The following is a 27748-nucleotide window of genomic DNA, read 5'->3' on the forward strand; positions in this document are numbered from 1 at the left end:
AGACCTTTTTTTTTACAAAAATATTTAGATTTTTATTATCGTGAGAACGATGGCTTCCATTCCAGTCGCATTGCAACTTTTCAGGACTAGAAAGCCTGCAGTTTCTATTAGCTTGGATTCCCCTTCGATGATGCCACTGGTTGACGGGTTTCTGAACTGCCCACTGCCCTCCTATGAGACACAGACAGAGTAGAAAAGAATTGTGCCATTTTATCATGATTATCAGTGAGGACCTATTATAGAATAAAGATGAAGGTTGAAAAGTGATGAAGTGGTCCTTTAAATTAAAATATTTGAGACTACAGGAATAATACTTAAGATGGAGACATTCCCCAGTGAATGGGGAATATGTTCCGTTTTGATAAAAATGCAAAAGGGTATATCTGACCCCTCTAACCTAAGCATCTTTCTTGCAGGAGTCGCATATTTGCTATACTATGTGCAGTGTGCTTCTGGACTGCCTGGAATATATACCTGAGCATCAATGCCTACCTCTACAACTACATCCTTACCCATCCTCATCATTCTCCTCTTCCTTTTCTCCTCATATCTGCTCCACCGCAACTTGCGGGACCAAAACCGTCACATGAGGCATCGGCGTCGTCCAGATGCCCTTCGAAAGAACCTCACCGTTCTTCTGTGGCACTGGCCGTTTGGTCGCTCCTACAGCCTCGCGGGAGACACGTGCAGGGACATGTACAACATCAGCAACTGTTTCCTGAGTGACAACTCCTCCGTCATCTCCACAGCCGATGTGGTGGTCTTCCACCATCACGAGCTGAGGACAGGGCGCTCATCCCTGCCTCTCCGCCTCCATCGCACGGCCTCCCAGCATTGGGTGTGGCTGTCATTGGAACCACCCATCCACAATGGAAACCTCGCCCGTTACAATGGCCTCTTCAACTGGACCATGAGCTACCGCCGCGATGCCGACATATTCATACCTTACGGAAAGACAATTCCATGGGGTGGCTACACGCCCGTTGTGGCCCCTCAAAACCGGTCTTGCCTTGTGAGCTGGGTGGTCAGCATGAACAGATCCAAACAGGTGCGGACGGGTGTTTATCAAAGTCTAAAGAAACATGTCCCCATCGAGGTGTATGGGCGCTGGAACAAGAGACCCCTGTCAGACAAAAACCTGCTGCCTACGATTGCACGCTGTCATTTCTACCTGGCATTGGAGAACTCTAGAAGCACCGACTATATTAGTGAGAAGTTATGGAGAAATGCCTTCCAAGCTGGAGTGGTGCCGGTGGTTCTTGGCCCCAACAGGCCTACGTATGAGGCCCTGGCACCTCCTGGCTCCTTCATCCATGTGGATGATTTTAACAGCACCGCAGAGCTGGCTGCTTATATCGAGAACCTCTCTTCAGATAGGAAGGCCTATGAGGTGTATTTCAAATGGCACCGTACTCACAGCATCAAGACCTATACTGACTGGAGAGAAAGACTGTGCCAAATCTGTGTAAACTACAATAGATTAGCAACTCACAAGGTGTACTATGACCTGGACAAATGGGTTAATAGCTAGGAAACAATTTGTCTTTTGGTATGTTAGGATCACTGAAACATATTGATTGTATGAGCATTTGCAAAGCTGAATTTGATATAAATCTGAGATAACAAGCCTGCCCACAATGCATGTGTGGCAAGCTATTGTAATCACTCCTGTCCTGTCTATATACCCTGCTCACATGCATGTGTGGTGGCATGATATTGTAATTACTGAGTCCTGTGACTATGAACTATATAATGACTATGAAAATTACTCAACAAAGGAAATTTGGTGGTAATGTTGCCCTATACCCATTCTGGGCGGGAACCCCTTTTGGTGTTTCAAGCATTATGTTACACTTTAGCTATTGAAAAATAGCAGATCTACAAGCTCACCGAGTGCCGCGCTATTTTTGGAAAAGCGTGAAAATGTGGCGCAAATCATTGAATATATATATTCTTTCAGAGCGAACGTTTGTAACTCATATCTTTGCTTCTGGGAGGTCCCTGGAACAACATATTTTCACATGGTGGTCGGCGGCCACATTTTTTGGGGTCCATGATGACATGAAATATTGAGCACCACTGATAAAGAAACATAGGTATTTCAGAAAACTGTCAGCATTTAGAAGACATTTTTTTAAATGTTGACGTCAGGCCTAAATGGGTTAAGGTGCATACCACATATAGGGTCTGATGCAGCCTGACAGACAGAGTTGCGGGTTTGATTCCTGATCCAGGCGACCCTTGCAGTTGCTGCGTGTCACTCCCTGTTTCTCTCTCCCTGTTTCTGCTCAATATTAGTGTGGTTCACTATAGGCCAGCAGGCTGAGGATATATGTTATTGCACTCCAGCGCTTAAATAGTTTAAAAACGTTTAAATCGTGCAATAACTCTCTATTCTCCGCTCCCATTGGCCAGCGATTCGGAACTCTTCTCAAGGCATTTGTGCACTTTGCCCTCATCTGATTGGACAGTATGCGACGCCGATGACACACCCAACTCAACTCTTCAAAATTGAACAATATTCCTATAGATGTGTGTGTGTGTGTGTGTGTGTGTGTGTGTGTGTGTGTGTGTGTGTGTGTGTGTGTTTCTCCAGAGGAATACAGGACGAGTAGGGACCTAAACACAGCGAGAACCAAAATTGGCCAGTTTCCAAAATGTTTATCAGATCAAATAGATTTTCAACTTACACTTCTTAATGCTGGAAATGACTGGATGAACACACGTTTTGTAACAATTTGTGAAACAAATAGAAAATGTCATTAAAAAAATGATATGTATTTGGCAAGATATTTTTGGGGGCTTTTTTTTTTAGAGAGAGAGATGGGGAATGACGTGCAGCAAAGGTCGTCAGGATCGGGAGCACTACATTTGATTTTAGTTTTAGTCATAATCTTTTGAATAGTTTTCATATAGTTTTAGTCACATTTTAGTCACCTGGAGTGCCTTAGGGTTAGTCTAGTTTTAGTTGACTAAATGTCATGTAATTTTAGTCGACTAAATCTACAGTTGATTTAGTCGACTAAAATGTGTTTTGGTGGGCCTTGATGCTGTCGTAATGACTGATTTTACACTTGCTGAAAATCTACAAGCTCACAACGCATCACGCTGCGACACATTGTGAACTTGTAGATCGGCTATTTTCAGCATGCGACCAAGTGTAAAATGACTTATACTGGATCTCTTGTCCACTAGTCCCTTCCTAACATTTTAGTCTAGTTTTTATTTGTTGACGAAATTGTCAGTATATTTATAGTCTTAGTTTTAGTCATCATAGCTTAGTTTTAATTTAGTTTCCATTTAGTTTCCGTCAGTGAAAAAAGGTAGTCGACGGACATTTTTCGTCTTTGTTTTAGTCGACGAAAACAACACTGATCGGGAGTCGAACCCACAACGACACGCTGTGCCCGGGCCTAACCCTAACCCGGGCCGTTACACTAGCCACCCAGGCCGTGACTGGCATGGCATGTTTGATGGACGGATTCACAGTGCCCAACAGGGCAATGCTATTTCGGAACTCTTTACCCTTATATCACCCCTTATATACCCTTAGATATCGCAGATATTAAAGGTAAAAATGCACTTAAAAAAATAGGCATAATTGTGATAAATCGTGATAATGGTTTATTTCACAACCATTGTGAATAACTTGACATTTTGTTTGGTGTAAATACCAAATCAAGTATGTCTCTATAATTAGGGTCAGGCCTATTCTCTGTCTCTATATGAAAGGGAGGTACTTTAATGTTCACTAACGCAGTCAATACTAGTGCATAATTGCTTTATTTCAACATTCATTTTTCCCCCCGTTACCTTTACCATTATTTTTTTTATTTTGTTCACTCATTAACAGTGTTTATTTGCTTCATTCTATTTTATTTTTGGATTCTTTTCTGTTACATTTACTAGTATTTTGCTTTCGTGTATTCTATGTTTGTATATTGTTTGGCGTAGCCGTTTGTAACAAGGAGGAAACCTAAATAAACCAAACTAAACCAAGCCAAATGGCCGCTAAAACACAGCTGAAACAATGGTAACATCTACTGGTCATCGATTGTTATTACACAGGTGTTGACCTTCCGAGGCACTTGCCCAATGCCCATGTTCCACTTGCTCAAAGGTCATGCCCACTTGCCCAAAGTAAATCGTCCATTATAAAATGATAGGTAAAATTTGAATTACCGGTTCAATGTAACACTTTTTTACTTTCCGGGGCTGTGCAATAATACCTATTTGTTTTATGCCAAATTCCTACATACTGTAGCTACGAATGGGACTACTGACTATGGGAAAACAGCACATATTAGGTAAACAACTTATTTTACATCCCACAGAACAGAAGACAGAGCGCTCTGGCCACGTTCAGGCGTATCTCGTGTTGCGTTTATAGATGGTTGCGTCCACTCTCAAATCGAGCACTTGCCTGGTCGGGCAACCTGAATAGAAAGCAAACCTCTACCTGCCCAAAAGTTTTATTTGACCTGCCAGGGGCAGGAGGGAAGCCATTTAGTGTCAACGCCTGATTACAGATATATCTGTAAATAGTTTGAAAGCTATGGGTAACCTTGTAGTGTCAGTTGTAAACATCTGATAGCAGCACTAAAGTTAAAATTCATATACCTCTAATATAGTGGGTCGGACCAAAGTTTTCTGAAAAACCTATGTTTCCATGTCAGTGGTGCTCAACCTTTTTCATGTCAAGGACCCCCAGAATTATCTGTATTTGGCCGCCGACCCCCCCATCTGAAAATATGTTGTTCCAGGGACCTCCAAGAAGCAAACATTTGACTTAAAAATGTTCGCTCTGAAAGAATATATATTCAAAAAAAAATTGCACGTTTGCGCCACATTTTCACGATTTTTCAAAAATAACAATCTCGTAGCGCGGCACCGAGAGCTTGTAGATCTGATATTTTTCAATAGCCAAAGTATAACATAAGGCTTAAAACACCAAAAAGGAGTTCCCGTCCAGAATGGGTTATAACTTTTAATCCAAAACGTATTCCTTTCCTCCCACAGATCACACAGCAGACCACACCGAAGTCACTCCCACGAATATAAATGTTTATTTCTTTAATTTCCTTCTCCATCCCAATGCATGCTGAACAATAATGTTGGTGGTAAAAAGAAGAGTACTCGTCTCCCAGTGAATATATAACTTAACGTGTTCAAATATTTCAGCCTGGAAAAAACAGTCTCTAGAGAGGCTCCGTAATAACAAGAGAGCATGAATCAACAGGACGACACGTTCATTAGGAGGAAAAAATTGTCAAAACCAAACGAAGACAAGCAGCTCAATCCTAACAGTTATTTTTCTTTTTTAATATCAACATTGGAAAATATATGAATAAAACACTGAATAAATTAAAATGAGATGAAAATGTGAAAATTTTAAACAATTTCCCCATTCACTCAACAATACATCTACACCAATTAAGCGAGTGGATTAGACTCCCGTTAAATGGTCATCGTCCTCCATCCGTGTTGTTCAACGAGCTCGACGGAAGTCTTTTAAAACACAGTTTAAAGGACCACTTCACCACTTTTCAACTTCTCTTCCTATAATTGGTTGCAATGCAAAAGTTGAAGCCATCGTTCTCACGATAATAAAAATCTAAATATATTTTAAAACAAATCTTGTTTAAAAAAAGATCTGCCTAATGATGATGTCACTGGTGGACGCGTGTCCGAACTGCCCAAAGCCCTCCTATGAGACACAGACTGAGTAGGACAAGAATGGTGGTGTTTTATCATGAACATTAGTGAGGACCAATTATATGAAGAGATGTTGAAAAGTGGTGAAGTGGTCCTTTAAGATCACCTGACATGGCAATACACTCCCCAGTGTCTACTGTAGATATATAAAGATATTGTTTCTTTTGAAGTCATCACACTCGAGTATCCATCTCTTTTACAGGTCATGTACAGAAGTGTGGGAGAGCCGAGAAGTTGAAAAGCAGTAGGAATAGGTCGGATGGAGGAGCTACAACGCAGGCAGCAGCTTTCCTGAGAGACGACAGTTGTAGGACACTTTTAAAAGAAAGGCTTCCGAACACATTTCTGAATGCATTTCCAAATCCCCCATGGTTTTTTACAGACCTACATTTTTAGAATACATCTTTAGAATAAGCTTTGGAGATTTTTTAATTTGATCGTCATTCAGTAGTACACAGTCAAATCCTCAGTGCTAATTTAACTCCAAGAGTGTACAAATACAATAATAATACACTCTCTGAATAACAAAATGATAAAATTACACTGTGGAGTTTGCTGCGCATGTTACAGCAGGGGTTCTCAACGTTTTTGGCCGGGGACCCCCGAAAATGCTTTGGCAACGTCTCGGGACCCCCGCCCCGCCCCCTTCCGACCCCCAATATAAATTGACTGCTACAATAACCTTAAACCATTTTGGGCGGGAACCCCTTTTGGTGTTTTAAGCATTGTTATAATTTAGCTATTTAAAAATAGCAGATCTACAAGCTCATAGCGTTCCACCGAGTGGCGCGCTACGAGCTTGTAGGTCTGCTATTTTTGAAAAATCGTGAAAATAAAATAAAAACCCCCCCCCTTTTTTTTTTGAAAATAATTTGGGGACCCCCTCAAATAATTTGGCGACCCCCCGAGGGGTCGCGACCCACGGGTTGAGAACCCCTGTGTTACAGGATCAAAGTGGCTGGGTAATGGTGCCGTCAACAAAGTCAGGTTCGTTGTGGAAAGGCTCCATATACCTGAAGAGCATTCTTTACAATGACACATATGTCAAATTATAGTGGGGATACTTATACTAAATCGAATTTGCAGCCATTGTATTGTGATTCGACAAGATTTGTTCCAGAGTTCTCTGTGCAATGATTGGCATGATTACTTCTTCTTTTTTTTTTTGGAGAAAATATATTAGGGCTGTGAATCTTTGGGTGTCCCACGATTCGATTCCGATTCTTGGGGTCACGATTCGATTCAAAATCGAATTTAAATTCAAAAGCATTTTTTTTCCAGATTCAAAACGATTCTCTATTCAAATTTCAAAATGATTCTCGATTCAATACATAGGATTTCATCACAATCTACTCCAGCCAACTGAAGTGACTACAGTAACTTGAAAATGACTGAAGACATGATGTTTACTGTGATTAGAGTAAGCTTACATTTCATATCACAAACACCATGTAGTGAAAACTCGTGTAACTGTAACCAGAAAAAAAAATTCTAAAAAAATAAAAAAATAAAAATCGATTTTTGGAAATTATGAATCGATTTTGAATCGTTCATAACGGGAATTCGAATCGATTTTTTTTTACACCCCTAAAATATATGTTTTTAGTAAGGTAGGAAGGTACTGCAGGGAGGAACCCACGGAATAGTCAACACGGGGAAGCAAAAATAAAGAAATAAAAAAGGTTCAATATCTGACACGGCACTCGGGAATCTAGAGGAACGTGTGGACACAGTCGGACACATTGGTTTAAGTGACGGGTACCATTTTCTTTCCTGCGCACGTTTTAGCAGCTATATACAGAAGATCACAGACCATGGGGACAAGCCATGTTGGTCAGATCTATGTACATGAGGAGATCTCTCTGTTTCAGAGTTTATATTAGGTCAAATATTTTTCAAATTCCTTTGAAATCATTCAAGTTAAATTAATCTATATATATATATATATATATATATTATATACGTATATAAATATCATAAGCAAGTTTGCACAAGAAACTTGTAAGTGTGGTAAATGCATATCGACTTCCAGTTGTCATAACACAGCGTCATCAATTCATTTCATGCATAGAGGAACTAGACTGAGATTACGATGGCTACATTAACAGTGTTTACAGACCACGCCCATTGCGTGTGTGTGTGTGTGTGTGTGTGTGTTGTCGTGTCCATGAAATAGATGAATAAAAACACATCCGTTCTTAAAAAGTACTAAACTTAAACCTTGGTATAGTGAGACATTTTATATTTCCTCCGGTCAATGTGAATCAAGTCATTAGAGAGAAGCAGCCATCGGTGACTTGATGGAGACACTTGACTCTGGTTTCATTGGCATCTAAAGAAATTGCACTATACCCGTTTACCCTCCATTTTGTACGCACGCACCCACCCCACGCCCCACAGGATGAGTCATAGCCCTGGTCCAGCGCGTCAGCGAGTTCTCTACTATTAAAGGCCCTGCCGGGAACGCCTCTGCTTCACACCGACAACAAGTTCCACTGCCGTTCCGAGGGGTCCGACTTTAGTAAAAAATAAACTAAACGACTTTGCTACTTACCGAAACTTACCGTTTTGTGTCGTTCAATATTATTATTTTCAGCGCCCTCGTACAGATCTGGTCAATGGGTAATTTAACCCATTTCGACCGAGACCGATTCTACAAAATGTCTTCTAAATCCTGACAGTTTTCTGAAAAACCTCTGTTTCTATATCAGTGGTTCTCATACTATTTCATGTCAAGGATTTATATGTAATCGGCCGCCGACCCCCATCTGAAAATATGTAGTTCCATGGACCCCCCCCCCCCCCCCCCCCCCCCCGAAGCAAAGATTTGAGTTAAAAACGTTGGCTCTGAAAGAATATATATTCAAAGATGTGCACCACATTTTCACGATTTTTCAAAAATAGCAGACCTACAAGCTCATAGCGCGGCACTCGGTGCCGCGCTATGAGCTTGTAGATCTGCTATTTTTCAATGGCTAAAGTATAACATAATGCTTTAAAACACCAAAAGGGGTCCCCCGCCCCGAGAATGGGTTAAGTAGCAATGTAGTTTAGTTTATTTTTTTTGACTGAAGTCGGACCCCTCGAGCGGCAGTGGAACTTTGTTGTTGGTGTGAAGTAGAGGTGTTCCTGGCAGGGCGTTTGGGAGAGAACTCGCTAACTAACGCACTGGACCAGGGCTAGATGAGTCATAGCACATACCCTGTATCAACAGAGGATGCAACAGTCAATAACAAACATTCCGTCAGACAAAAGGGTATTCCTGACCTCAAGTTCCGTTGACATGAACACTGTTATTATACGACGAGCAACAAAAATAGCCAATATACAAGCTTGTAGATCTGCTATTTTTGAAACACTTTTCTGACTTGAAAATGGTCTAAATGTCCAAAGTAGGGATGCCACGTTGAAAAATGGTTAGAGGGGGGAGGGGGGGGGGGGTCAGCAAACGAAAAAGAAAATAAATACAAGGTTTAAAAATATATATACACCGGTATATAAAAAAGAAAAGAAAGAAGACTGTATCGCCGGGCACAAAGGGAATGACATCCTGTCTGTGTCACTGTGCGAAGGGGAGGTGTTTGGGTCCCAGAGTTGAGTACTGTCCCGAGAGAAGAGAAATAAAAGGCCAGTAGCCAATAGTCCTATTTTCTGCCTTCTGCTCCTCCCAATCCAGCATTTACATGACATCCCGTCCTGGCGCACACTGCACTGATGTTGTTGTTGTTGTTGGTGTGTGCGCGAGTACATAGGTATATAAATGAGTATGAGGACAGCTCATTTGGGTAGGGCGTATAATGTGTGTATAATGTGTGTATGCGTGCGTGCGTGTGTGTGTGCGCGCGACGTGCATGTGGTGGGATTGTGTGTCGTGTCGTGAGTTTCAGAACGTTACTTATGGAACCTCTGATGGTAAAGGGTAGAGTCGTCGAACAACGGGTTCTTCACCTCCATTTCCCCCGTCTGCAAAGAAGACATGAAGGAGTTGAGTGACCTCAAAATTTTAAAAAAAAATCTTCTAAATCCTCTGGGTTTTCTGAAATAAATATTTTCACGATTTTTTCAAAAATAGCAGACCTACAAGCTCGTAGCGCGCCACTCGGTGGCGCGCTACGAGCTTGTAGATCTGCTATTTTTCAGTAGCTAAATTATAACATAATGCTTTAACCCATTGAGACCTGGAACGCATCCATGTCACGTTAGCGTTTAACCACATTAACCATTAACCCATTTTGGGCGGGAACCCCTTTTGGTGTTTTAAACATTATGTTATAATTTAGCTATTGAAAAATAGCAGATCTACAAGCTCATAGCGCGCCACCGAGTGGCGCGCTATGAACTTGTAGGTCTGCTATTTTTGAAAAATCGTTAAAATGTGCCTCAAATCTTTCCGAAAATTGTCATGATTTAGAAAACTTCTTTTTTTAAATTTCGACGTCAGGCCTGAATGGGTTAAAACACCAAAAGGGGTTCCCGCCCAAAATGGGTTAAAAAAAAAAAAACTATGCAAAAACAGACAAAAAAAAAAAGAATTCAATAAAATAATTTAAAGGAAGGTTCATTACAATAGGCATTAAATGGGAACTACAATTCTAAATCATTTAATTAACCACTCTATACCAATCTTGCCTTGCCCCTTATCCCTAAACGTATTTGCCTTTTTTTTTTACCATTTTGAAAAAAAAACAACAACTTTAAAAATAGTTCAAATAGCCAATCTACAAAAGCTCACAATGTGTCGATGCAGATGAGGCTAGTTGAACTATTTTAAAATGTTTTTCAAACTAGTACAACATGGCATATACGTTTAGTTTAGGAATAAGGGGTGGTAACGTGTTGCAACGTTATTATGTTTACCCCCCCAGAATAGGGAAGCGAGAGTTAGTGTGGTTAACAATTATACTAAATGCTTTTTTGTAGGGGCAGTAACAAACGCGCTTGTACTGTATGCAGTGGCGTGCACAGACATTTAGAGGGGCAGGTGCTCAAGTTAAAAAAGGGCACCTTGTGCAGCGCGTGGAACCGGCCGGTTGCCTTAATCCATTTTGGGCGGGAACCCCTTTTGGTGTTAGCATTATGTTATGCTTTAGCTATTGAAAAATAGCAGATCTACAAGCTCATAGCGCGCCACCGAGTGGCGCGCTACGAGCTTGTAGGTCTGCTATTTTTTTTAAATAAAAATAAAATAAAAAGTTTTTTTTTTTTTTCAAAAGGGCACATTGCCAAAAGGGCAGGGGGTGCTCTAGCACCCCCTAGTGTCTATCTGTGCACGCCACTGACTGTATGTATGTAGTACCTTATTGGTGACATTACAAAAGACCCCATCTTATCCATTTTTGCCATGGACGTACAAAATGAAAGGATGGCACTGACGGACAAGGCCAGGTCACATTAGCAGTGTTGATTTCGTCAACTAAAACTAAGACGAAAAATGTCTGTCGACTACCTTTTTTCACTGACGAAAACAAAATGAAAACTAAGCTATGATGACAAAACTAAGACTAAATATATTGACGATTTCGTCAACAAATAAACTCGACTACAATTTTAGGAAGGAACTAGTGGACAAGAGATCCACTAGAAGTCATTTTACACTTGGTTGCATGCTGAAAATTGACGATCTACAAGCTCACAACGCGTCACAGCGTGACACGTTGTGAGCTTGTAGATCGGCTATTTTCAGTCATTACGACGAGGCCCGCCAAAATACATTTTAGTCGACTAAATCAACTGTAGATTTAGTCGACTAGACTAGCACTAAGACATTCCTGGTGACTAAACTAAGGATACGGATACTATTTTTTTCTGAAAAACCTCATGTTTCTATATCAGTGGTTCTCAATATTTCATGTCAAGGACCCCACAAATGATATGTAATATGCCCCCCCCCCCCCCCATCTGAAAATATGTCGCCCCAGAAGCAAAGATTTGAGTTAAAAACTGAAACTCTGAAAGAATATATATATTCAAAGATTTGAGGCACATTTTCACGATTTTTCTAAAATAGCAGACCTACAAGTTCAAGTGTAGATCTGCTATTTTTCAATAGCTAAAGTATAACACTATAACTATAAAACACCAAAAGGGGTTCCCGCCCAAAATGGGTTTAATACAAAGTGCAACAGTTAGTTAGTTACTCACGGGGGCAAGTCCAGGGCACTCGTACACGGTGAAATCTCCATCCTCATTCTCCTCGTCTGATGTAGCCCCCGAGTCCGAAACCTTTGGCTCATCTCTTTGTCTGGAGAAGGAGACACGCACACAGTTTAACAATTTGTTTCTACTCCACACACGCAGGGAAAGCATAGAGGGTAGGGCATTCACTTCTAGTCATTTTTACTAGTTGACTAGTTGCCTAGTTTACTAGTCGACTAGTTGTTTAACTACCTATTATGTAAAAAATTAAATAAATTAAAAAAACAACGTTTTTTTTTTTTTTTTTTGGTAAATAAATATGTGTACATTGAAAAACTGTGTACATGGTGACTATAACTATAATCTACCTGATCTTGAGGCCTACCAAATCGGGAAAAAAATAAAAAATATAAACTTTTTTTTTCTTATCAACTAGTACCAACAAGGTCGACTAGTGGATTTACTAGTCGACTAGTAAACTAGTCGACTAGTTGCTTAATGCCCTAGAGGGGACACAACTATATCAGGTGCAAGTAAAGCTTACATTCACAAACTCATGGATGCTGTATGTATGTCCTCATGATACAACACGCATGTCACTCAGCACTCCATGGGCACAAGTAGCGGCGGCTCCGCCTATATATGGCAGCAGTAGCCTCGGAAACCCAGACGTTTTTATTTCCAGGGAGAAAAAGAAAAGTCTGGGACCGAGTCCCCTTCAATTCGGCATAGAGTAGCGCAAACGTCGATCACTCTCTGCGGATTTCTGATCGTCTGCACCTTTGTTAAATTGACGCACACACGCACACCCGTACACATACTCCTCTCTCTCTCTCTCTGTCGCTCTAATTAATTAGTCTCATGTCGCGCAGCTGCGTCTAGATTCTCCCGGCGGATCCTGCCGGGAGCTGCCTATGCCATAGAACAGTGCTTCCCAAACCTTTTCATGTCAAGGACCCCCAAATTGACACTAATTAGCCTGCGGACCCCCATTTGAAAAGATATGCCAGGGACCCCCATAAGAGAAGATTTGTACGGCTCTATAGCAGTGATTCTCAACCCGTTGAATTTCAAGGACGCCCCAGTTTGACATGGATTATTCTACGGACCCCCATTTAATGGCATTTCTATCTCTGGGACCTCAATTTATATTGTAAAATCAATGTTATTTTAACTCTGAGAGTGTACAAATGGACCCGTTAAGGTCCATTTGTACACTCTCTGAGTTACAGACCCATAATGGTCCATTTGGTTCCAAACTATCATTTAGCTGGGTCCCCCCTGGAACTCCCTCAGGTACCCCTGGGGGTCCCCGGACCCCACTTTGGGAACCACTGCCATAGAAAGCATAGGTGGACCCCAGGCTATGGCAGCAGAGACAGCACAGTATTCTCGCGTGCGCACGCGCACACGCACACACGCGCGCGCACACACACACACACACACACACACACACACACACACACACACACACACACACACACACACACACACACACACACACACACACACACACACACACACACACACACACACACACACACACACACACACACACACACACACACACACACACACACACACACACACACACACACACACACACACACACACACACACGTGTCCCCGTTTTTCCTACCCGATTTCGCACCATTGAGGGGTGGGAGGGGCTGGGGGCCGTCTGGACTTGAAGGACAACGTAGGGACCGTATACAAACGTCGGCAAAAACAGAAGCGCAACACGAGGATAAAGGATTTTCCATAACTGTCTTAGACTCTTGGTTGATGGGGGCTGATTTGGGAAATGGCATTTGCCATATAATGCTAATAATATGGGAGGTCGGGGAGAAGCAAACCACGCCTACTATATTTAGGAGACCATTTGTAGGCTTTGTGTACCATTTCGCTCCAATGAAGTTCGCCCATATTCATAAATAGACCATCTTTGGCTCTACTCACTTCTCCAGGGACAGCATCTGTTGTTTCTGGTGTTGGTAGTGGTACATCTGAGCGCTGTGGGCCAGCTTCTTATCCCCAGGGTGTTCGTAGTGGTACACCTGAGCGCTGTGGGCCAGCTTCTTATCTCCAGGCTGTGGCACGTCACATGATACAAATACAGTTGGGTGCCACCGATATTGTCCCTTATCATTTGACCCATTTAGGCCTGACCTCAAAATTTTTAAAAATCCTTCTAAATCCTCCAGTTTTCTGAAAAAAATATTTTCACGATTTTTCAAAAATAGCAGACCTACAAGCTCGTAGCGCGCCACTCGGTGGCGCGCTATGAGCTTGTAGATCTGCTATTTTTCAATAGCTAAATTATAACATAATGTTTAAAACACCAAAAGGGGTTCCCGCCCAAAATGGGTTAACTGTCCTTTTGCGCAGATCACGCAAACATCAGCAAAAAGAAAAGGACAATATCGATGGCCTCCAACTGTATGTCACTCCGTGCGGGCATGAGAAAAGCCTCAAAGGTCTTTAATGACTCGATCCGTTCGAAACCACGGAGAGCGCCCTGGATTAGGAGAGACGAGTCATTATTTCTGCCGCGCTAACAGCTAAATCAGCGGTAAGCTAACATGAGTGCAGAGCGTAGCATACGGTAGCCGAAAGGCGAACTGAAAAATAAAAAAAGGAAAAAATTCAGAATATTCCTTTCTCGCCCGGTATCATTGAGGATGCGCTAGGACGTCTACAGACGTCGTATGTACCCCTCGGTTCGATTCCCTATGACGTATCCAGACGTCCTATGTACAGAATGTGTTAAGCAATATCGCACAAGAGAGTGTGCTTTCGGCTCGCAGAAGTGCAGAAGTGCCATTAATGACAGTAACGCACACAACGTGTAATATTGCGATTATACAACAGTTACCCTTAAAACTAAGATAGTCGCCAAAAATAAATCATCATTTTTGAATGTCAGATTAAGCCACCACGGCCACAAATGTGACAACACGGCTGAATTCTTTGTTCTAATTAGGTGTTCCATGATGCTGGTTTGAAGACGGCTAGAAGGCTGTTTCAACCAATCAGATTGCTTCCTCAAAACGACCCGTTGTATAATGAGCAGTTACCACTTATATACGTTTTTTGAGTGGTGTAAACCACTCCTACAACTGGCTTTGTTAGTTTACGTGTCTGTCCGTACCAAAAAAATGAGCATGGTTGCTATGGTCACCCAGTTCACACGGGTGTGATTTCATTACGTCAGACATTACGTCAGACAACAGCTGATCAGTCTATATAAGACCTTACACCACTCAGTTCACACGGGTGTGATTTTTTTTTATGCATTGCTCACAAATGCTTCATCTCGCTTATACCACGGCGAACTGGCAACATCTCCATAAATGGCAGAAATATTGGAGCAATGTTGCAATAGAAATGTGTAGTACATCACAACATGTAGGTTGTCTTTTAACTTATTTCTCAGCAATGTCAAATAAAAGGTATTTATTTACAAAACTACAGAGGTGATCTGCTTTTTATCCTCCGTCTAAGGGAAGAAAGTAAGAAACGGGTAATTTTAAGTAACAATCATGAGCATACACCTGGTACAGTCTGCAACCTTAGCAGTGCTTCCATTCTTTCTTTGTTCATGACTTTTTAGTTTTTAGCTTTAGATTATTTATTTATTCTAATTAATTAATTCTAAAAGAGTGCTAAAAACTGTCGAAAACCGTTAAGATAGATGCTTCAACAACAACAACCTACAATAATGTGGTTCACAAAGGTATTTAAAAAAATAAATAAAATGGGGTAGGGGGAGAAGCGATGCACTGGTGTGGTTGTTAAACTTTGCCAAAGCCATCCATTTTAACCCATTTGGACCTACCATCGATTCTACAAATGTCTTCTAAATCCTGACGGTTCTGTGAAAAACCCTATGTTTCTATGTCAGTTGTGTGCAAAACGTTTCATGTCAAGGATCCCCAAAAATATATGTAATTGGCCGCCGACCCCCATCTTTAAATATGTTGTTCCAGGCAGGGACCCCCCCAGAAGCAAAAATTTGACGTTCCCTCTGAAAGAATATATATTCAAAGATTTGTGCCGCATTTTCACGATTTTTCAAAAATAGCAGACCTACATGCTCGTAGCGCGCCACTCGGTGGCGCGCTATGAGCTTGTAGGTCTGCTATTTTTCAATAGCTAAATTACAACACAATGTTTAAAACAACAAAAGGGGTTCCCGCCCCAAAATGGGTTAAAAATCACGGTGTAATCGTACACGTACCACATTGTTGTCGTAGGAATGGGCAGCCATCAGTCCGTATGCAGGGTAATCCACCTTCTGAGCCAAACGAACACCCTTCTGCAATCTGAAACGCAGAAGAGGAAAGGAACTTAAGGAAGGCAGCACTTAAATCCATTTCCTATCAATCTCGAAATAAAAACAGCCAAGGCTGCCAATGTTCTCGGTATAGCTGTCAGATGAACAATGTGGACCCTCTTGTAAACAAGTGTAATGCTTAATTGGGTCGCCCACTCACAGTTAACAGTCTTTGTATTGAGTTTGTGCTTGAAATGTACTGTAATTCTGCAAACTGTTAATACATATTTCAATCAATCAATCAATCAATGTGAATGTGTGTCATGGTGGTGAGTGAGAAGCAGTTTAACCCATTTTGGGCGGGAACCCCTTTTGGTGTTTTAAAGCATTATGTTATGCTTTAGCTGTTGAAAAATAGCTGTTGAAAAGTAGGTCTGCTATTTTTCAAAAATCGTGAAAATGTGGCGCAAATCTTTGAATATATATTCTTTCAGAGGGAACGTTAAATCTTTGCTTCCGGGGGAGTCCCTGGAACAACATATTTTCAGATGGGGGTCGGCGGCCAAAATACAGATAATTCTAGGGGTCCTTGACATGAAATATTGAGAACCACTGATATAGAAACATGAGGTTTTTCAGGAAGAAATGACATTTTAAAAAGATTTTTTTTTAATTTCGATGTCAGGCCCAAATGGGTTAAAGAATACAAAGAATTGGAGAGAATCCAGCGCTACTGTATTATCTCCAAGTCTTTGTACGCTTTCAACCGCGTCACAATCACTCACCGTCACTCATCTGACAGCTACAGGGAACATTAACCCATTTTGACCTGAGATCAGATTCTAAAATTGTCTTCTACCTCCTGACAGTTTTCTGAAAAAGCTATGTTTCTATGTCAGTCGTTCTTCGATTTTTCAAAAATAGCAGACCTACAAGCTCGTAGCGCGCCACTCGGTGGCGCGCTATGAGCTTGTAGATCTGCTATTTTTCAATAGCTAAAGCATAACATAATGCCATCACCAAAAGGGGTTCCCGCCCAGAATGGGTTAAGAGCATTATTGACTAAAAGCACTTACCTGACCCAACAGACTCCAGTGATGGTGAAAGCCAGACAGGCCGCTGCGACGAACACGCCGCTCATGACTGAAAACACATACAAACCGAGAGTCAAAGGAAGGAAATGCAGTGCACATTTGACAGCGTCAAAAGACGACATGATTCCTGGTTTTAAAAACGGAGTGCTCAAAGATAAAAAGCAGTGCACCAAGAAGAGTTTCCCTGGAGACTGCGATGGGAAACGGTAGAAAGAGCTTACACCGTTCTAGCAAGGAATGGTTTATAGTAAGGTCTTAGAACAATGAATCCCTTCATGATCAGTATATAGAGTGTGGCAGGACTAATTGAAAGTAGAACACTCTGTCCTCACAGACCATGAGTAATTTGGAGTTAGCTAAGAAATTATATACACAGGGTATGGAGCTTAGTGGGTTGAGAGGCCGTAACAATCAGAAGGTCACAGGTTTAGCCCACAGCCACCGGCCTGTGTGTGGCAGAGTTGATTTCATCGACTAAAACAGAGTTAGGCCCTTTCCCCAATTCCTTTTTTAACCCTACCCCTCAGCCCTTGGCCCTACCCCTTATCCCTTGCCCCTTCCCCTTGTCCCTTCATAATGAGTGTCAAGGGGTAGGGGGATAAATCATCACCCTAGGAATTGGAACGTCCCTAAATATTGAACGTCCCTTGTAGATATTGATATATTGATATACAACCTGTTCTCAGAAAATAGCTGATCTGCAAGCTCACTATAGGACAGTGGTCCCCAAACGTTTTCATGTCAAGGACCCCCAAATTGACACGAATTAGCCCGCAGACCCCCATTTGAAGAGATATGCCAGGCACCCCATATATTTTTACGAATCTAGCAGTGTCACGGACCACCAGTGTGACATGCATTAGTCCATGGACCCCCATTTGATGGCATTTCTGTCTCTGGGATCCCCAATTTATATTGTAAAATCAATGTTAATTAAGAGTGTACAAATGGACCCTTATGGGTCCATTTGGTTCCAAACTATCATTTAGCTGGGGACCCCCTGGAAGTCTCTCAAGGACCCCTGGGGGTCCCCATAACCCACTTTGGAAACCACTGCTATAAGCTGTAGATCGGCTATTTTGGGAGAAGAGATGGAACGTAAATATTTATGGCTGTGGTTATGATGAAATAAATATATTGTAATTTTGTCTCATCTTGGTAGCCCACCAGAATGTAATTCAGCTAGATATAGCTCATTCTGACACACTGCTCAACAGTTACCTGATTCATTGATTATTGTATTAACAGTTTGTATAGAATGGGTACAGTTATATATCATATAGCCTACAGGGTTAGAAAAAGGAAAAACAATTTACAGTATAGAAAGAAGGGGCTGTGGTCACTGTGTTCATTGTTTTTAATATCATTAAGAACAGAGTCATTTTCTATCATGGAAGTCGTGGTATGCTAATAATAATATGAATGATAATGTTTCAAATTCAACAACATTTAGGACAATCGTGATTCATCTCCATCCAATGTACAGGCTGTACAGCAGCTTGCAGTCTGTTCCAAAGCTGGTTTGCCTGGGGGGGAAAAAAACAACCCCATTGCTAATTAGTTATGTAACTTTTGCAACTTGTGGGGATTATCATAACAGTGGTCATGATAAAACCCTACCAGCTATCACTGCAGCGAGTAGCCAACGTTATGCAGCGGCAGTGTTATGTAGGTACAGTAGGCTATTTCACGGCTTTTAAGAGCTCCAAAACTGCAGAATGTTGACATATCGTGGTCTGGGGGTCGGACTGATGCCTGCTAGTTAAGCTAGTAGTTTGCATCCGAGTTGTTCCACCGGGGCACCGGCGGTAAATAAAAAATAATAAAGCGCCGATGCGAAATTAATGGGTAACGTTACCGTAACGTTGTATGAATGCAACGCCGTAGCATATCGTTAGTTCAAGTGAGGTAACGTTAACCTTTGCTAGAGATTGCGATATTTTTGGCGATGCAGATTGTTAACACATTCAAATAATATTGGTTATTATCATATTCTTCCATAATAAAGGACGAAAAAGGCGTCTTACCTCGTCCGCCTTGCGCCCTCTGTGAAGTCACTCCGTTTTAAGTCTGGTCGCGAAGTCCCTTCGTTTGAAGGGGATCCTAACCCTCGCCCTTGCCCCTAACCCTCGCTCCAAAGAGAATTGAGAAAACCCTTCCTCCTCACGTGAACGCGCATCAGCAAGGGGAAGGGCTAAGGGCCATGGTGAAGGGGGGAATTGGGAAAGGGCCTTAGTGTCCAAGTGTCCTTGAGCAAGACTCTGAACCTCTAATTGCTCCCGATGAGCAGGTTGGTGCCTACTGCCTTGCATGGTTTCCTCCGCCATTGGTGTATGAAAGTAATGCACAATCTATGTAAAGCGCTATATAAATGCACCATTTGACTGACACACACACCACACACACACACTGTACCCTAGCCCTTTTTTTAGGACTCGAACTTCGGCAGGAATTTTCGAGCGAACATCCGGACCATTTGTGTCTAATTAATTTAAAAAATAACCTTTGAGAATGAGATATCCGTCTCGATCAGAGCGCAGCTCGTCTCCCACGCTCTTTATCAATCTCTCTCGTCTCTCCACACACCCACACACACACACACACACACACACACACACACACACACACACACACACACACACACACACACACACACACACACACACACACACACACACACACACACACACACACACACACACACACACACACACAGTGAGTTTAGATAATGTGAGTTTCAGATACATAGGGCTATTATACTGCATGGAAGACACTTACCAACGAAGACGTAATCGTTGGCAGGGTGGGGAAGGGTCTTTGGGTTGCTGAGGCGGACCGCTGTGAGGTTTGTGGTGGAGGCTGGGGTGGTGGAGTTAGGCGGGGGACTCTGTGTGGTTGATCTTTGGGCGGGGCCTGTTGGTGCTATAGCCTCCTCCTTTTTGGGTTCAGGAGGTGGAGCTAAGATGGGACACAAGAAGGTAACAGAGTCAGTGGTGCCTCCTGGTATAAATTGTATGCATTACTGAAGACTGGGTCAGGGTTCTACAAGGAAGAAGCAGACATGTATCATTTCATTTAACCCATTCAGGCCTGACGTCGAAATTTAAAAAAAAAAAAGTTTTCTAAATCATGACAATTTTCGGAAAGATTTGAGGCACATTTTAACGATTTAAAAAAAATAGCAGACCTACAAGTTCATAGCGCGCCACTCGGTGGCGCGCTATGAGCTTGTAGATCTGCTATTTTTCAATAGCTAAATTATAACATAATGTTTAAAACGCTAACGCTAACGTGACATGGATGCGTTCCAGGTCTCAATGGATTAATACATTCATTCATCGTGGTTCTCAATTATCTTCGCGTCAAGGCTGTGTCTCACTATCGTGTTAGAGGTAAGTTGATTTAATTGAAACATCAAGCCTTAGTTTGCGATATAGAGCGCCGAAGTCCCGACGTCACTCGCTCGTCCCCCGGTTCACGGAAGTAATTTCTCTATGGAGAATACCACGGGGTCCTCTTGAAATCGTCTCATACAAGCATTGTGGTCCAAAAATAAACAAGCGGAGGTGTCTCTATCGTTTACGACCGCGAAAATCAAACTAATTCAGTAGCAGTAACATTAGCGTTTTCTCTCAGTCAGTTGATTCTTCATATCCATATGAGTGAAACGGCCGGGATGACATGTTTATTTTTCAAACACAGTTCAAATTTGAGGCGATCTAAAATCCCCCTATGGGGATTAGAATGCAAATAAAAAGTACATGAACCCGTGGACTTTTAGCGCCCTCTACCGATATTGACGTCAGACTTCGGTCCTCTATTGCTGTGTGGTGATGGCGATGAGCCGTAAAGATCGTTCTATGCACACTGTTGGGTTACCTTGTTAACACATTTTGTGCCCAAAACGTCTGTGGACGTCCTGGGTATTACCGCACGTGCATAGTACCCAGGGGGCAAAGGGGGTTGACCTGCATTTGTCATAACATACAAAGTTGTCCACCAGAAATAATATCTATGACCCCATAGGATCACAACCTATATGGACAACTCGGTCAATTTTGTTGCGAAAGTCCAATATGGCCGCCCCCAATATTAGCCCCTATTAGTTATAATGGGGGGTGAATAGGGCAATTTTTTAAACTGAGAGATATTTCCACAAAACTTCTCAGGTTGATCAATGATATGAATACGATTTCTTTTTGTATTGCAAGTTTCCATGAAATCCAATATGGCCGCCACAATATTAGCACCAAGAAAATAGGTTTTGGCTCTAACCAGATGAGCTAGAAATGCAAACTTGGTGTCTATTTCATGGTTTCTGACCATGAGAGACTCACCCTTATTGTGCATATTTACAAGATGGTGGCTACCCGAAATAGTGCTTTACCATGATTTCTACCATGATTGTTGACTTTTTTGGCAAACACAAGCAATATTAATCCATTGGCTAAGATTCATGGCACAGAAGGAACATATTTTCTTGAGCTTGCATATTGTCAAAATGGCTGCAAACATGAAAAAGAAAATACATTACATTTCCTGTCAGATCCTATTACCCAGGGGAGCAAACCACTCCTTTTTTGGATACCTGCATTTGCCATAACATCAAAGGTTGTCCACCAGAAATATCTATGACTCAATAGAATCACAACCTATATGGACACACCGGTCAATTTCTTTGCTGGAAATCCAATATGGCCACCACAATATTAGCCCCCATTAGCCTATAATGCGGGTGAATAGGGCAACATTTTTAACTGAGGGATATTTCCACGAAACTTCACAGGTTGATCAATGATATGAATACCATAATGGTTTGTATTGGAAGTTTCCATGATATCCAATATGGCCAAAACAATACTAGCACCCAGAAAATAGGTTTGGCTATAAATTCTGAACCAGATGAGCTATAAATACAAACTCATGGTTTCTAACCACGAGAGATATATAAATATTTTAGCCATAATTTCCCTCTATTAAGTATTATTGTTTTGGGGTGTTTCTTTGCAGAAAGACATCCCTCTGGCTGTATTTTGGTTTTGTTCTACTGTTTCTGTTGGCATTTCCTCTGTTTATGTTGACAATCATCCCTGGCAGGGACGTGCATCGCCAAGCCGGACATCCCTTCACTGAGTATGGATGGTCTCTCAGTGATGGGAATTCAGTCCCCTGTCCATCTAGAGCCAGCCTGGCCTATGCCAGAAAATCTGTTCATGTGCCAGGGACTGGAGACAAGATGCAGCAGGAGCTTCATTCCATTCCTGACTGGGGATGCATCACCATTATCTTGGACTCTGGCTGGCATCCTGTCATGAAAGGACGCGATGAGATGTCCCTGGACAGCCAAACTTGCCAGGGATCTGCCACAGGCCCTCACGATTGACTGTGTGAAAGGCCTTGGTGAGGTTGACAAACACCATATAGAGACCCTTCTGCTCTCTGCACTTTTCTTGCAGCTGGCAAATGGAAAAGATCATGTTACAGGTACCTCTGCCTCCATGGAAACCACATTGGGATCCAGGGACAACATTCTCAGCATGGCTGATTAGCCGGTTGAGGATGATTCTTGCTAAGATCTTTCCTGTGATGTTCAGGACTCAGGAGGGCTATACCATGATGGTTATCGCAGTATGCCCTGTCCCCTTTACTCTTGTAAACATGCACTATGGATGCGTCCTTGAAGTCTTGAGGGACTTCCCCCTATCCAGATTACCTGGTACAGGTGCCATGCCTCCATTCTTGTAGATGTCTGTGGGCAACCCATCACCTCCTGGTGCCTTTCCAGAAGTGGTTTGTTGGAGTGCTTTCACTGTCTCTGCACTGGTGGGTCAGCCAGATCAGCTTTGATTGGCAGCTGGGGTATCGTGGCAATATCCTCTTCGGAAATTGAGGACTCTCTGTTTAAGACCTCACTGAAGTGCTCTTCCCAGTGTGCAGAGGAGAGGAGCGGACTGGAGTTGAGCCAGTGGTTTTGGGCCCATAAAGAGCACACAGAATGATGCATGCATCTGAGACATTCCCAGTCGGGAATGGAGTGAAGCATCTTGTCTCCAGTCCCTGGCACATGAACAGATTTTCTGGCAGCCTTTGATACAGCTACATGATATTGTCTTGTTCATTGACATAGGCCAGGCTGGCTCTGTAGATGGACAGGGGACTGCATTCCCGTCACTGAGAGACCATCGAGACTCAGTGAAGGAAGGGATGTCCGGCTTGGCGATGCACGTCCCTGCCAGGGATGATTGTCAACATAAACAGAGGAAATGCCAACAAACGGTAGAACAAAACCAAAATACAGCCAGAGGGATGTCTTTCTGCAAAGAAACACCCCAGAACAATAATATCTTTCGTGGTTAGAAACCATGAGTTTGTATTTCTAGCTCATCTGGTTCAGAATTTAGAGCCAAACCATTACTATAGTGTGGTTGTTTCTGTCAACCACACTAATGAATAATTACTATAGTGTGGTTGTTTCTGTCAACCACACTAATGAATAATTACTATAGTCTGGTTGTCTCTGTCAACCACACTAATTAATAATTACTATAGTCTGGTTGTCTCTGTCAACCACACTAATGAAGGTGAAATGTGTGTTCAGAGGAGCGCATATCTCCACCAGGAAGGGTTGAACTCCATATTTGGACAAGTCTGATGTCATCAAGATGACGTCATTACTTGTAGGTCTGTACCAATATATAAGTGGTGGTGTGAGCAACGTGACTGCATTCTGTTACAGAACAACGGTTGAGAAGTATAGATTTCCCAGCCTTGTCTTTGTGTGTAAAATGTTGAGGTGGACTGTGAATCTGAACGGACCAGGAGGATATTATGCAGCAGTGACCGTCGGACACAAGGTGTACGCGATTGGAGGGTGGAACATTAATGTGAGCAACAGTGACCAGGTTGAAGTTCACGTCTTGAACACAGTATCTTTGCGCTGGCGGAAGTTGCCTCTGATGACACCTGGAAGAGAACCTCACCTTGAGGATCCCTCCATGCGTTATGGCCACACAGCTGTGCTGATTGAAGATATTGTCTACCTCTGGGGAGGGTTGACTAACCCAGGTTACTGCAATGTGCTTCATGCGTTTGATGTCGACGCCCACAGATGGTTCAAACCACAGGTTTCTGGGACTGTTCCAACAGAGAGGTACCACCACTCAGCCTGTGTCTTGGGGAATGTCATGTATATTCATGGAGGAAGGAACCAGACTTACACGAATGACAACTACAAGTTGGACACCACCACAATGGTCTGGTCGTTAATTAACACCAGAGGAACTCCACCTCCTGCTTCATTGTGTCACACTGCCACCATCATTGGGACAAAGATGTTTGTATTTGGAGGCTCTAAGGGTCAGTACCACAACACCATCAGAGTATTTGACACAGAGACCAACCACTGTGTGAACACACCTTCTGCACAGCTTCTTCCAGAAGGACGAAGCGGTCATTCAGCCTGTACCTACAATGAAGAGCTGTACATATTTGGTGGCTGGAACGGTAACCTGTTAAATGATGTGTGGAAATTCAGTCCAGAGACCTTCTCCTGGAAGAAGGTTAAACCCAAGGGGAAAGGACCGTCTCCGACGTCAAGGAATTGCTGTTGCATGATGGGAGATCGTATCATCCTCTTTAGAGGAGGAAACAAATCCACTGACCTGTATGTGTTAGACTTCAGTCCCAGCCTCAAGACATTATGTAAGCTAGCAGTTATTCAGTACGGTCTGGAGCAGTCGGACCTCACACATGACATCAGGTGGGAACTGGCAGCCATGACTACCAACAGCAACAACTGGAACAAATAACGTATTTTCTGGGTGCTAGTATTGTGGTGGCCATATTGGATATCATGGAAACTTCCAATACAAAAAATTATGGTATTCATATCATTGATCAACCTGTGAAGTTTTGTTGCCCTATTCACCCGCATTATAGGCTAATGGGGGCTAATGTTGTGGTGGCCATATAGGATTTCCAGCAAAGAAATTGACCGGTGTGTCCACATAGGTTGTGATTCTATTGGGTCATAGATATTTCTGGTGGACAACCTTTGATGTTATGGCAAATGCAGGTATCCAAAAAAGGAGTGGTTTGCCCCCCTGGGTAATAGGATCTGACAGGAAATGTAATGTCTTTTCTTTTTCATTTTTGCAGCCATTTTGACAATATACAAGCTCAAGAAAATATGTTCCTTCTGTGCCATGAATCTTAGCCAATGGATTAATATTGCTTGTGTTTGCCAAAACAGTCAACAATCATGGTAGAAATCATGGTAAAGCACTATTTCGGGTAGCCACCATCTTGTAAATATGCACAATAAGGGTCCAGACACACATGAAAATAGGTATTCCATTGAGTCTCTCATGGTCAGAAACCATGAAATAGACACCAAGTTTGCATTTCTAGCTTATCTGGTTAGAGCCAAAACCTATTTTGTTGGTGCTAATAATGTGGCGGCCATATTGTGGTGGCCATATTGGATTTCATGGAAACTTGCATTACAAAAAATGTCCGTATTCATATCATTGATCAACCTGAGAAGTTTCGTGGAAATATCAATCAGTTTAAATTGTTGCCCTATTCACCCCCCATTATAACTAATAGGGGCTAATATTGGGGGCGGCCATATTGGACTTTCGCAACAAAATTGACCGAGTTGTCCATATAGGTTGTGATCCTATGGGGTCATAGATATTATTTCTGGTGGACAACTTTGTATGTTATGACAAATGCAGGTTTCCTAAAAAAAGGGTGGTTTGCCCCCTGGGTATAGCCCAAGACGTCTGTGGACGTCTTTGAAAAAAAAAGAGAAAAAAAACAAAAAAAAGAAATATATATTTTTTATTAAAAAAAAATCAGAAAAATCAAAACACTTTTTTTGTTTTTTTTTTAACACGTGGTGCCAAAGTTTGTGTTTTCACCATTGAGAATGCATTTGGCGTTTAAATTAAATAACTCAGAAACTATAAAACATTTAAAAGTAAAAAGTTCCAGCATGTGTCTCACAGTCAGCTGAATTATAAAAATCACACCCGTGTGAACTGAGTGGTGTAAGGTTTTATATAGCATGATCAGCTGTGGTCTGACGTAATGTCTGACGTAATTTAAAGATCTTTGGCTAGGTAGGGTCGTCTTCTGATGTGATGATTTGTGACCATGAAGTTGATTCAGCTGGAGTTTTTGTCCGATGTGAGGTATTATATAAGGTAAGGTATTATATAGCCTGATCAGCTCTGATCTGACGTAATGAAATCACACCCGGATGTGATTTCACAACTGGCTTTTTTTGTGCAGAAAAAATGAGCATGGTTGCTACGGTCATCCAGTTCACCCGGGTGTGATTTAATTACGTCAGAAATTATTTTGAACATAGCAACCATGCTCATTTTTTTCTGCACACAAAAGCCAGTTGTAGGAGTGGTTTACACCACTCAAAAATGTGAATGGATTTTCTAGGTGAAAGTGATTTTGGGCAGTTATGCGAAAAATTTTAGGGAGACTTCCAACATGGGCAGTATCTTTTTACTGTGCAGTAATACCTGGTATTGTGACCATGAATCAACTTCATGGTCACAAATCATCACATCAGAAGACGACCCTACCTAGCCAAAGATCTTTAAATTACGTCAGACATTACGTCAGACCACAGCTGATCATGCTATATAAAACCTTACACCACTCAGTTCACACGGGTGTGATTTTTATAATTCAGCTGGAACTTTTTACTTTGAAATGTTTTATAGTTTCTGAGTTATTTAATTTAAACGCCAAATGCATTCTCAATGGTGAAAACACAAACTTTGGCACCACGTGTAAAAAAAAGTGTTTTGACTTTTCTTTAATAAAAAATATATATTTCTTTTTTTTGTTTTTTTTCTCTTTTTTTTTCAAAGACGTCCACAGACGTCTTGGGCTATGCACGTGCGGTAATACCCAGGACGTCCACAGACGTTTTGGGCACAAAATGTGTTAACAAGGTAACCCAACAGTGTGCATAGAACGATCTTTACGGCTCATCGCCATCACCACACAGCAATAGAGGACCGAAGTCTGACGTCAATATCGGTAGAGGGCGCTAAAAGTCCACGGGTTCATGTACTTTTTACTGGCTGTAATACCTGCTATTCTGACTGTAATACCTTGTATTCTGGCTGTAATACCTGCTATTCTGACTGTAATACCTGCTATTCTGGCTGTAATACCTGCTATTCTGGCTGTAATACCTGCTATTCTGGCTGTAATACCTGCTATTCTGACTGTAATACCTTGTATTCTGGCTGTAATACCTGCTATTCTGGCTGTAATACCTGCTATTCTGGCTGTAATACCTGCTATTCTGACTGTAATACCTGCTATTATGACTGTAATACCTGGTACTCTGGCTGTAATACCTGCTATTCTGACTGTAATACCTGCTATTCTGACTGTAATACCTGCTATTCTGACTGTAATACCTGCTATTCTGACTGTAATACCTGCTATTCTGACTGTAATACCTTGTATTCTGGCTGTAATACCTGCTATT

The 27748-nt window shown here is 42.0% G+C and overlaps 2 protein-coding genes across 2 annotated transcripts in view; one reads left to right on the top strand and one right to left on the bottom strand.

The window, feature by feature from the left end:
• Positions 1-628: 628 nt before the first annotated feature.
• On the top strand, positions 629-1531 carry LOC306933370 (alpha-(1,3)-fucosyltransferase 7; the record flags this gene model as incomplete). The annotated part of the gene is made up of 1 exon (XM_079515575.1): positions 629-1531. The coding sequence occupies exon 1, from the start codon at positions 695-697 to the stop codon at positions 1529-1531; it is 837 nt and encodes a 278-aa protein (XP_079371701.1). The 5' UTR covers positions 629-694.
• A 7144-nt stretch (positions 1532-8675) lies between these two features.
• npdc1b (neural proliferation, differentiation and control, 1b) overlaps positions 8676-27748 on the bottom strand; it is a 62009-nt gene continuing 42936 nt past the window's right edge. Inside the window, exons 4-9 of the mRNA XM_079517393.1 lie at positions 19999-20178; positions 17203-17269; positions 16091-16175; positions 13810-13940; positions 11857-11956; positions 8676-9678 (exon numbers count right to left, since the gene is read on the bottom strand). Of these exons, the coding sequence (XP_079373519.1) occupies positions 9607-9678; positions 11857-11956; positions 13810-13940; positions 16091-16175; positions 17203-17269; positions 19999-20178 (635 nt within the window). The 3' untranslated portion in view covers positions 8676-9606. The remainder of the gene's footprint in view (positions 9679-11856; positions 11957-13809; positions 13941-16090; positions 16176-17202; positions 17270-19998; positions 20179-27748) is intronic.

This window comes from Electrona antarctica (assembly GCF_951216825.1).
Source record: "Electrona antarctica genome assembly, chromosome: 12".
NCBI lineage: Eukaryota > Metazoa > Chordata > Actinopteri > Myctophiformes > Myctophidae > Electrona > Electrona antarctica.